We start from the raw sequence: 12,987 nt of genomic DNA, 5'->3' as shown, positions 1-12,987 counted from the left end.
ATTTCTATGTTATATTTGTATGTTAAGTAATTGTGAATGTTCCATTTTATTTTTCGAAATGTAATGTTCATAAATACAAACAAATGTAAAAACATAAACAACTTAGCTGTTTACAGTGCACCGATTACTACAAATTATCCTTGGAACAGAAACCCTGGAAATGATTGAGTTAAGAAGTTTCATTTTATACTTTTTCCCGCCTCCTCCTTTCTCCCTAGACATAGATTTGATCTAAATGGCTGAGGTGCCTGGGGAACTAATTAAGAGCTCTTGTGGCGGGTGTCCGTCTGAAACAACACAACTTGATATCAGTGTCAGGGTTGCAGATCACTCAAAGTTCGACCTGACCTATCAACAACCTGGCTGAAACCAGAGCCGCTAAACTGCTAACTAGCGAGATGCCTGCATGCACACATGCACATATGAAAGAAGGCACCTCATGGGAATGTGCGCGCACACACACATGCACGCGCAAAACCCCAGTTACAATGATCCTCACAAGATCTCTTCTGATCTGTGTGTAGGACCGTTTCTCTCACTGCTGCAGAACTTTGCCAAAGTCCACATTTTGAATCATTTCATTGAAGCAAAAGGCACTAGGTGTCATTTAAAGCTACAATATATTGCAAAGCATTTTTGATATAGCAATATTCCACCAGTGTTTTCTAAATTGTTAAGTGCAAAAATAAGTTTTCTAAACATGGAAGCAATGGCATACACATAACAGCATATTCATTCAGTTCTCACACACATACACCACTTACCCAACAAACAACTGTCACTTCCCTTTGATTGATTTTGCAAAGTCAAATTGTCCTCTGCACTGACACAACAACAAGTATTTCGACACACATGTGGTTCCGATTCAGGCATCAAAAAACACAAGTGTTGTCTCATATTATACTCATGTTAAGGCTATGTCTTTTCTTATGTACATACAGTAAATACTCCAACACAAAAAGTGTCATATCATTTGTAAATGATACTATAAAGCTTATTATACACTAGCCCACTGTTACCATAGTGACCCAATGTTTTGCACATACAGTGTAGTTGTTCATCATTGAACATGGTGCTCAGATTTGTGAGCTCTAACAGAGGCACACATGCACACTTCCACACACACATGCATCCAGTGTGAAATCTGAGCAGAGAGCCTGTCTGCCCAGTACATTTGCATCCTTCATCCAAAACTGATTTACAAGTTAAAACGCCTGCAGCAGCACCTTGACAAACGAAAACACTGTTTGAGAGAAACTCACCAAGCATCAAATATATTTGCAACAAAAACATTCATTCACACATTCAGGCTGTTGCCAAATAACAAGAACCAGCACTGCACAGGTCATGCTATGGCTGTTGTTATGTTATATTAATTTAAAAGACTAATAAATGGTAGGGATTTATTCTGGGTGGAGAGAGCTGTTGTCAAGATAATGCTCCCTCTCCATTTGTAGTTTCATTACGTATCAGAGGAGTAATGTGTCCTTGGGGATGTCAGCGCAGCTAAAGCCTGTAAATGTAATGAGATTCTGGCACTTTGTGTGATGAGACGAATCCTCTGTAAGATGGACTGTACTTTCAAAGCAAGCCACACATAACTTTCCATCCACTGTGGCTTTAATTACCACATAGTTCTTTTTGCGTTATGTCCCTTGCATCCATGTGTTCAGGATTTGATTGCACAAAGATGAACAGAGTTTAACTTCACTGCAGGATGTTTCACTGACTGTTTACTTTTTACCATGCCCTTGTTAATAGTCAGTTCTTTCAGCTATGGTATAATGATGCTCTGTTCTCTTATTCTGCACAGTAGTTGTATTGATTTTGTTCTGTTGATTTCTGCACAAAACACTCTGCAGAGACAGAATAACTTTCAGAAAATATTTTTAATACTGTGCTTTCTTCTGTTTGGTCCAATTTAGATGAAGTTGCTTAATTCCGTACCACAACCTTACTGTTTATTTTACTGTAAATGATATTGTGTTGGTCATGTTGTGAGTTTTCATATTTCCATCTTTCTTTTACTGCAGGTAATTTCTGTGAAACAACAAACTAAATTAAATTATTCAAATATGCGTCATATTTAATCTACAGTTGTCAGCTCTTGTGTGAAAATGCTATGTGTCACTTCTCCATGAGGAGGCAGTCTGACTTCAACAATGTAGTGATGCTACTCTGACACTCAGTGGAGAACTGTATAATGACATGTGAAGGCTAATAAACTAACGTTTTAAATACCAAACTGAGGAGCTCAAATTTATGCATTAATGCGATGCACCTACCTGCATCTCCTGTTCGATGCGCAGCCTCTCTCGACCCAGTTCCTCCTGATAGAACTGTGTAACAGAGAAGACTATAAACCTACTGTACGAACCAACATAGGAACTGAAAAATCAATCATTATTTTCAACCTTAAACTTAATGGAGGAATGGAATGCACACAGCAACAGGAAAGTGAATAAATAAACCCAAACTGACATATGAATTTTTTTTTTTTTAGTGTGCTTAAATGCGTACTACTAATACTTGCATACTGATGCATCTGCATACATCAGTGTCTGTGTTTGTTAAAGTAGTAGTTTGTGTGTGCAAACTGTTCTTGTGACCTACGTGAATAGCTGTTAAAATAAGGCTGAGGAATGTCACATATGCTGCTTCAGGAACCTCATTTCAGGAATAGAAGTCTGGCCAGAAACAACATGGTGGTCCAGAGGAATGCAGTAATAATAGAAGGACAGTATCAATTGTAAAGGGGCTGACTCTACATACATAAGGGAGAAATAGCTTAAAGAAAGACATTCACTGAAGGGTTCCTAAACTTTACCTCAGATTAGAGGAAGGACATAGCGAAGTTTGAGAACCAATTTCCTACAACTCAGCTGCAGAGTTTCAATGTTAGTTGTCATTCAAAGCAGAAATAAAAGGCCACATACCTCCACATCCTTGTCCTTCTGCAGCAGAGATGAAGACAGCTCCTGAACCTGTCCCTCCAGCTCTCCCACCCTGAATGTCAGGGTCGTCTTCTCTCCGCTCAGCTCTGTAATGAGTGCCTCTTTGGAGCGAAGCTCTTTAGTCAGCTCCTCTATTAACCTGAACACAGACAGACATGGTCAGTCAGTGCCACTTGGAGATGGATTTCGTTTGGTGTTGCTCATGGTTGAGGAGATTTTTTTTGTGCACCTGTCTTTGTTGGTCTTCGATGGGGACAGGATGCTCAGAGGCCTCTCGTCCTCTGGGATGTCCTCCATGGGGGTGTCTAGGGAGAGGAGGGAGGCATGGGAGTGTGATCCAGCCAGCGACGCCATCCGCTCAGCCTCACTGCGTGCTAGCTGGGCCTCCTGGAAACACACAGAGCGGAGCTGTTATCATTTGTAAATCTGAGACACCTTTGTGTCAGTTTAGATACCTGAAGGTGTAAGAGGCCCAACCTCCTGCAGGAGCTGAATCTTGGTCTCAAGCACTTGCTGCATGTGATCGATTTCCTGCTGTCTCTCCTGACACCGTCTCTGCAGCTCTGCCTCATTGTGATTGGTCAAGCTCTCTGCTGTTGTGCTGTCAAAGAGCAAGACACACAAGTGTAGTCAGAGGGTCAGCATTAGGACATGATGGAGACAACCAAGAAATAATATGATGTCATCACTTTCCTGTCGGCTACGGTGCTCATGGGATACCCAACAACTTCCACTTATAGCGCAGATTAAGTATGTGCCCCACCCGTGGTGTAGACTTTTATTGTCATAATTAATAATAACATGCAGTGATGTTCACATGATCTGATGTTTATACAGTCATGGATTCAATTAGGATCCTTTTTCCTTCTGACAGTAACCTCGACTGTGGCAGCAGCACTGAGTCCAACCAGAGGCTTGAGTCACAGATGTGAAGATTAACTGACAAATGTGTTTGTGGTAAAACAATGAACTGAACTGGGAAAGTTTTGTGTGCATGAAACATGGATATTTTAGACTTTATTCTGAAATATGAAATTTCTCTCACACACACATCCTTTGTGTTCTTCTACAACCACGTGTGGCTCATGACTCAAGTGTTTTCCTCACTCCTTTGGCCCCCAACTGCACAAGCATCTGTCTATATCACTTAGTCAGTCAAGGACCCTATGACAGAATTCCTGCTCCCAGAATGGCACACGCCACTCTGTCGCCATGAGTCCTGTTCTGGACCCTCTCTACATACGTTTTTAACTCTGTCCACCACATGCAACAGCTCAAATAACTGGGATATTTTGAACCAGTCTGAGTAATGCAAATGTCTGTCTCTTGGACAAGTGTCCTTTTTGTGTAGTGGATAAGACCTTCAGCCTATATCACTGCTTCTGCAAGAACTCAGAGGCAGAGGATACAGTAAAAACATATACAGTTTAGAGGGCGCATCGCTGGCTCACCTAGTAAAGCGCGTACCACATAGGCTTACCCTAACCGCAGCGGCCATGGGTTCGAGTCCAACCTGCGGGTCTTTGCTGCGCATCATCCCCTCTCTCTATCCCTGAATTTCCTGTCTCTCTCACTGTACTGACGGGATAATGGCAAAAATGCCCCAAAATATCACACGTATACAATTTCAACTAGCAAGAATCTGTTGACAACTGTGCTTTAAGATCAGACAAACACTGTTACATATATTTTTATGATGTGTTTTTCCAAAATTTTTTTCTAATTTCTGGCAATCAGGATGATCCTCAAAACACAGGGCTGGGGCTGTGCAGTTAGATTACCATTTACCTTTGACACTGGCCATGCAATTCTGTGGCAACAAGCACAGCACAAAATATGCACTGTAGAAATAAAATATAAAGCAGCATTATTGTTGGCCAAGAAGGCAGCAGAATCAAAGTCATGCAATAATAACTGGCTTAACTGTCAGAATTATCTCTGCTATCACTGACAGCTTTTCAAATCACATTTATCCGTAACAATACGAAAGTAAAGGATGGGCAGAGAGGGAGCAACAACAGCAACAAAAATAGAGACGAGTAATAAGATCCAATTTATCCTTTCCAAGAGCACCAGCAGCTGGCCAGTGATGATCCATACCAATTTAAAGGTCAACAACCATGACCTTTAAAGCAGCATCTCTGACGATTTCAGCAGCAGAGAGATTCTCTCTCTATCATATGCCAAATCAAGGTAGTGCAGAGCCAATACATTCTACTGAAGCCCTGCAGCAAGCTCCGCCCTGGGGCAAGAGAAGCCCTGCAGGAGGAGGTGAACATCTGTTTTAAGGGATTAAGAGTGTCAAAAAGGGGCAAACAAGTACCACAATAAGAAAGCAGGAACCCTGAAAACTGAAAACGTGGTCTCTCTCATCGGTATGCCACACTGACAATATCAGTCTTTTCATACAGCATTTATACAACAATCCTAACCAGGACTATTCTAACATGTTAGGTGTTTACACTGCATTCGCCTATACATGAAGGTTTATGTAACTCCATTGTGTGTTTGTGTGTGTGTTGCCTCTATCAGCTGCTGCACGACATATGAGCTGTTAGAGATATGAGGTGTTACCACCCGTTAAGACAGGACCATGTAGAGAATCAGAGATAATCTCTAGCAGGGACTCACTTACTCCTCTGCAGCCAACATCCATAGATGGAGGTGCACAACCACACATAAACACACGGAGGTCTGACACTAGAGGATTCATCTGTGTTGTCAGTGTCTAACTCCACAGGAGCAACTTGTGTAGCTGCCCACTAATACACACTATATACTATATTGAACTGTCTATGTGGCCAAAGAAAACATTAAAATAACTGGATGCAATTACACAGGCTGTTTCCGTAGACTATTTTAATGAAGCTGGGAAGTTGATACCTGCCTGTCACACTTACAGACTAGGAAGTCTTAACTTAAGGGTTGGAAGTTCACAACAATATATTTAAGATTAATATTTGAGGACTTACAGGGCTTTGTCCAGAAGCTGCTGTTTCTCCTGGAGCTCCTGCTTCAAGCTCTCTACTTCCACCTTCAGCTCGATATTCTGCAAAAGATGACGAGCAGTGAGGTCAGCCAGTCCATCACCATCATCATCATCATCATCATCATCATCATCATCATCATCATCATCATCACAGTTTGTGTTCCCCACCAGCATAAAATCTCAGCAACAGATAAATGATCATTTGTACAACAGAATTCTGCAGTCGGTTAGTGGTAATTTGTAGCTGTGAATAAAGAATGATGAATAGTATCATATGCTGTTAAAATGATTGATCACCCCATGTGAAACTTGACATAAGAATGAAAGTCGGTTTTCAGATGTTATTTCAGTCTTTATAACTTTTCAACCTTTTACAAAAAACAACAAATCTTTGTTTTCACATTCGCTAACTGTGGCAGACTTAATGAAGAAGCATTTTTTTCTCAAAACAAACACTCTGTAGGCAAACATGAATTACTTAGGTTGTCAATATACAGTAGCTACCACATTGGGCATGGAGCTTCCAAACACAAACAGCAATTGTGATTTACAGAGGCTTTCTAATATCTCTAGGAAATTTCTGTAAATTGTCACCTAGTAATTATTTATGAGCCTGAAATGGTAAAATTGGTAAGGACTGGGTGTGCAGTGCTGTCAGATGTCTTAACTGACATACAACTATTTGAATTGTAAAACCCCTACACACCTATGGTTCGCCCACACAGGTCTTTTCCTCTCAGGACTCAAGCTCTATGATGTGTACAGAGGCCAACACGGGAAACACCTGAGGGTATGGCCAATGATATTCCCAATGGAAGTAACAAAATTCATCAAGTCACTGCAAAGATTACAAAGTTTGGGACCTTTTAAATAATTTCAGTATGTCTGTGATGTTGTGAAAACACAAAAATAAAAGTTTTATTTAAGATTCCTCACCTTACACACTAAACATGCCCACACCAAACCACATACATTGGACTCATAGCAAATCTTGTCATTTATGCAGAAACAAAGGACCACTCAATCTATTTTACAATCATGCTGTATTTATATCAGGTGAAAATCTTTGTGTAGAGTGTGTCTAATTGAGGTTCAATTAAAAATTCAAGATATGAAAAAAGATGACGGATTCTGGGGGTTTGTATCACTACATTTCATTTCTTATATATTCACTGGGTTTGTCTGAATCTCTTCAATCCTCCCTCTCTTCATCACATCTCAAGCACTACTGTGTCATGCCCCCCCCCCCCCCAAGTCTCCTCAGTCATTACATCTCTCCATCACACCCTGATCCCTCTGTCTCTGCTGTGTGAATAAGGGCTGGTGGGTGTTGTGTGTCATTAGTACAGAACATCTGACCGTGCTGTCATGGCTGGTATATTTAGAGCTGGAGAATTCAGGGCGGCTCAGATACTCACCACCGGGGCCAAAGGCTAAACTCCAGTTTGTTTACCTGCTGGGGGACCACGGGGGACATTTTAGGGACAATCAGGGCTCTTAAACTGGGCTATGGGACAGAGGATTTAAACAGCGGGAATGGTGGGGGTTCATTCCTTCCATTCTGACCTCAGACAGGAGAGAGAGGACAGTTTATCTGTCTGCTGGACTCAGATCAGATAATTGGTCTCAGCGGTTTTTATCGCCATTATCACTGCAGCTCGGCTCTCATTAATTTCAACAGATCGTCCACTTTCTCTTGTCCATCATCTTGGTTTAGCTGCCTCTCTGTCCCTCCGTCATTCTGTCTCTCCTTTCCTGCCTTTTCCTTTCTCCATTTCTCTTTCAGAAATGTTTCAGTGCCTCTTCGTGCATGTCCAAGCTTGTTGACACTCCCCTGTCCCTTGCAGAGAGCTTTATGTGTGTATGTACTGTATGTCGATAACACTCAGAGAGCTGGGCTACACGTGTACCTACTCTCGTAGCTTGAAACCTACCCGTGAACATATTCCAGGCACCAACACACACATGTACACATTCATCTTGCATGTGACCAGAGTACACAGCAGTCATGCTGGAGTCAGACTGACAAAATATTCATGAATAAAACTGCAACTTGTAAATATGATATCACGATTTTACTTTTCATTTTCATACATGATAAAATAAATTGCTGTTTCTATAAGATATCGTGGAAAGAACTGTCAAGCTACAACAATAACTAGGAAACTACTGTATTTTGATCATCATTATATTTTGATTGCTTATTTATTTATTTTTTTAAACTAATCTCCAACTAGTCACTGGTTGCAGCTTCTTCAATACGAGGACTTGGAGAACTGGATGATGGACCTTTTTCACAGTTTTCTGACATCTTATAGAGAAAACTATTCATCAGTCAATCGAGAAACTACTTGTCAGTATAACTGCAGTTGCAGTACTACAGAGTTAGTAATACTTTTTGGACTGAGCATAGTTTTAATGTTGTGAAAGTAAAAATATAACAACAGAAATTCATTTTAAGGGACAAGATCTTAAAAAACATCCCTAATAACTGGATTTAATGTTTTGTATGTTAACAGACTGAAATTAAGACTATTTGAGACTCTGCATATTCTCTGCTTATATTGATCATTAATGTTACTCTGTCCAATTCATCTCCAACAAAGCATTCCACTCTTATGATGCTAAGTGATGCAGCAGCAGCTATAATTAATGCAACATATGATCACACATATGCTCTGAATAGCTAATGATGGCAAGTGATTTGCCTACATGCTCTAACAATACATAATGCACCACACACTGTGTGTGTCAACATGGTTTACAGTAAGAGAGACACTTGAAAACAGCTCTAAATATAGACGCCCATCACAGTGCACCTGCTATTCTAGCCCCTCCTGACCCGTCAGCCCTCAGCAACAGATCCACTTATAACCATTCAGTGAGAGAAAAGGGAGACGGCTACATGGACAGGACCATCACACATAAAACAAACACACCTGCAATGTTATGATGACTTATCACTAACACTACTGACAGGTATTATGATTTAGGTTCATGGCGATCCTGCTCATGCTGTTTTGACTCGTACTAAAGATTTACATCTGGTAGTATCTTGATAACTGTCATTTTTAAAGCAAAAATATCAAACATTCACATGTTCCAGCTTCTCAAATGTAAAACCCTGCAGGTTTTCTCTGTTTTACACAGTAAATTGACTGGTAGTAGGACAAAACAAAACATATGAAGATGTTATCCTGAATTCTGAGAACTTGTGATGGGCATTTATCAGTATTTCTTGATATTTTATAGATTAAACAATAAATTAAACTGAAAAATAATCAATAGGTTATTCTGTGTAAATGATCATCAGTTGCAGGCAACACTGCAATTCTTTCAGCACAAGATGTTAAATATGTATTTACTTACAATTCATATCAAATAATATGGCTAAATCATAAAGTGTATTTATGAACTAACATTACTGAAATTAAATGCTTTATAAAAAAGACCAATATAACAAACCATACAGTGAAGAGAAACACACAAACACGTGTAACACAGTGCCTCTCATGTCATATGGACACTCATATGAATACATGTGATAAATAAATCAGTGTACTCAAACCTGCTCTATAAATAGAGTCTCTCAAGCTCTGAGAGAGATCACTATGTACCCGAGCTGCTCAGGTCTGATAACATCTACAGTGCAAAGATTTAGGCTCCAATAAAAAAGTGATTAGACTGATGAACCTTTAGCCAAACAGAGTGAGGGATTGTCAAGCACAAGGATTAAACTCCAGTTGCATGTCTGTATGTCGTGGGATCAGTTTACCCAGTCACTGCTGGTATGCAGTAATTGTGGAGGATAAGTGCCTGGACACTCAGGTCTTGTTCAGCTGGCTCAAGCAGCCATTTCATTTTCTCATATCAAAGAGTCGTTGATGATCACAAGGGATTTGGAATGATGAGAGGAAGAGAGAGACAAGTTTCAAATGCCGACTGCCTCATGCAAACAGGCACCAGCTGAGCTGGGTCACCTTACTGTAGGTGCTCACTTTGCACGCACACATACAGAGGAGTGTAGAGGGACTTAGAAACAAACAGAGCACAGTGCATGCATATAAAAGGTGAACTACGAGACTCTGAGGAAGAGAGAAATAGTTTAAAAATGTTGCCATTTTAACATATGATTATTTTCATCATCACTTTTTCTTTTGTTTATGTTTTTGATTAATCGTTTAATTGTGTAATCTAGTAAATATGAAAAACATATCCCATAATAAGTTCTAAGAGAGTTCAAAGCGACATCTTTGAATTTCTTGTTTTGTCTGAGCAACAATCCAAAGCCCAAAGATGTTCAACAACATAAAGCAGACAAGGAGCATAACTGGACTTGGTCAAGCATTGGTGCACAGTACAGGCCTTTATGGGAGGTTTAAGGGGCTTTATAGTTGTCACTGCAAAATATGCCAATATGTGGGGCGATCAGGGATGCCGAACATTTGCCTGGTTCGTCTCTCCTGGTTCAGATACCTTAGGGAGCCTGATTTGTTACATCAGTGCTCTGTGTTATACTGTGTGATTGACTTTTCCCCAAAGGTTTAAGTAAGGAACATTATGTGTTATGAGGTCATCTATGGGGCTATAATTTACTTTGAAGAACATAAATGTTTATTGGAAAAAAACACCCTTTTCTGATTTTACAAAAGTGCTCAAATATCTAATGTTGTCTAAACACAAGCAGCTATAGAAGAACTTTACTGCAATAAAAATACAATTGCAAATTGGCATTCTTAAAATTTAAATCAGGAACTATTTGATAAATAAACCAATCCAGCTTCTTCTCCCCTAATACCAATTCAAATACCTCAACTCAAGGTATTCTGTAAATCACTGATCCAATATCAGTGTTCTCTTTGTTCTCAATACAAATATGCACACCTCACTATGGAGAATTATTTGAATTATCTTTAAATAAAGTAACATGAGGCCAATGCGGTATCACAGCACTGGCCTCGTGAGAGTGGAAACACAGAATATTATATTGTATTGAATGTGGATCAGTCACGCCCTGGCCAATACCTGATCGGCTAAATAAGGTCAGTATCAGCAGCAATATTGATCTGGTGTATCGGCTCAGTGCATCCAACTGTACTTGGAAAACCAAGTACAGAAAAATAACATTCTGTTCTGCATTTGATATCACATTTTTCACGGTGCCACTGACACATTTGGTTTGTAATTTTAGTTTTTTCCCCCTTTTATTTTTTATCACTGGCCTATTGCTGAGATTCCATTATAGGTCCACAGGTATACCCCACTAAGTCTCTATATCTCTGCAGCTGCAGTTTAATCTAAAGTATCTCTGGGCTGTGGGGTGAGCCTAAATTTAGTTTGTCTAACTAAACCACATAAAATCTTCACAAATCCCAGTATAAGACAACAATACACAGCAAAACAGAGGTCCCACTGGACAGCTGACAGACAGGCACACACGCAAGCTGCATCACTTAAAGGTTCCTGAGCAAAAAACTAGTTAATGTGTAGTCCTTCACATGGTAGTCATATCTAAACACAAGCACTTGGTAAAACAAACACATGGCAGGTCACATCACCTCAACCAGGTCAGTGCGACAGCTGGGTCAACAAACAGTGGAAGTGGCTCAGTAAAGCAACTCTTCAAGACTATCCTGATAACAATCATCTAATACCATTGTTGAAGGCACAAATCATCTCTTTTGATTACCTACTCAGCACCAAATCTGTCAATAAAGCAAAAATCAATTGGTGCTGATCATTTCTTTTAATGAAATGACCCTTGGCCCCTGAAGAGCAACCACTCATAGTCCCACACATCAGGAGTCAAACAGATCCCAATTCATTTCCTCATACTCATAGAGAGCTGCCCTACTCACCGTGCGGTAGACATCCTCACTGCTCTCCTCGTACTTCTGCTGTATCCTCTCCTCCAGGAAGTAGATGCGGAGCTTGAGGCTGAAGTTCTCCTTCTTCAGGTCATTCAGGTGCTGTGACAAAGTACGGTAACCGTTAGACATGACCGTCAAAGAGCACCGACACTGCTTGACATGTCCGTTATAGGTCAGAAATGAACAGTCGTCTTCGACCTCTCTGTATCCTGGGTGAATACAGAGTCCATATTAAAGGACAGCAACTGTCAAGATATGTCCTTGTGATAGAGTCCGGTAACCGTTAGACATGCTAGCTCCTTCTCCTAATGAGCATAATGCTATACCTGAAAAAGCCTAATTATTTACAAAGTGGCATCCCAGCCTCTAACAGGCCATTGGGATACCATCTACAAAACCACACTCATACACACACCCACACCCGCACACACGCACACACACACTAGAGTCTAACGGGGCCTTTGCAGTGCAGAGGGCTACTCTGCAGCCCGGGCTGTCAGAGATGCAGCCATTTCAGCTCCATGGTGTGATCTGGTCTACTAGGGGACGGGACAGGAGCTTATTTTACTGGAGGAGACATCCCTGGAATCCCAGACTGCCATGGGAGATGGGTGGAAGGGGAGAGGAGGTGGAGGAGGGGGAGGAGAAGAGGGGAGGTAAAAGGCTGAGGGCTCACAGGCACTTGTGATATGAAGGGAAATCTCACCCCTCTGCAAAACAGAGCTGTCGAAAGGAAGATAGACATGAAGTGAAGATGAAGTGAAGGTAGGGGGTTAAATGACAGTCCCTTTGTGTCCTTTTCTGCTTCCTTTCAGATATTATATTAAAGGTAAATTTCATTTCTCCAGTTTAACCACTTCCTTTCCCCTTTTCAACATATTTTTGAGCCTGGAGGTCGATCCCTATTGAGAGAACAGCTGAGTCTGTCCACACCAGACGCCATGCCAATGCTGATACACTTTACACAAGTTTATCGAACACGGAAACACTTGATTTAGGAAACAAGAAAAAACATTTAAAAGGTATGATAAGTACAACCAAAATAGTAGTCTATTGCTAAGCTTAACCGCTTCAACCCTCTGAACTCTAATCTCTAATTAATACCGCTCTCATGACAAATAATGGATTTTCTGTGTAGCCTTATCTCTGCAGAAATTAACAGTATGTAGCATGT

General features: G+C 40.6%; 1 protein-coding gene across 1 annotated transcript in view; it reads right to left on the bottom strand.

The window, feature by feature from the left end:
• The window catches only part of LOC111228745 (myomegalin-like), a 36,377-nt gene extending 24,053 nt beyond the window's left edge, over positions 1–12,324 (bottom strand). Inside the window, exons 1-6 of the mRNA XM_022754763.1 lie at positions 11,802–12,324; positions 5,927–6,003; positions 3,432–3,555; positions 3,184–3,341; positions 2,937–3,093; positions 2,286–2,339 (exon numbers count right to left, since the gene is read on the bottom strand). Coding sequence (XP_022610484.1) covers positions 2,286–2,339; positions 2,937–3,093; positions 3,184–3,341; positions 3,432–3,555; positions 5,927–6,003; positions 11,802–11,942 — 711 coding nt within the window. The 5' untranslated portion in view covers positions 11,943–12,324. The remainder of the gene's footprint in view (positions 1–2,285; positions 2,340–2,936; positions 3,094–3,183; positions 3,342–3,431; positions 3,556–5,926; positions 6,004–11,801) is intronic.
• Between the last annotated feature and the right edge of the window lie 663 nt (positions 12,325–12,987).

This window comes from Seriola dumerili, unplaced genomic scaffold (genome assembly GCF_002260705.1).
Source record: "Seriola dumerili isolate Sdu_G_001 unplaced genomic scaffold, Sdu_1.0 BDQW01000226.1, whole genome shotgun sequence".
Taxonomy (NCBI): domain Eukaryota; kingdom Metazoa; phylum Chordata; class Actinopteri; order Carangiformes; family Carangidae; genus Seriola; species Seriola dumerili.
This window is presented reverse-complemented; position numbering and strand designations above follow the sequence as displayed.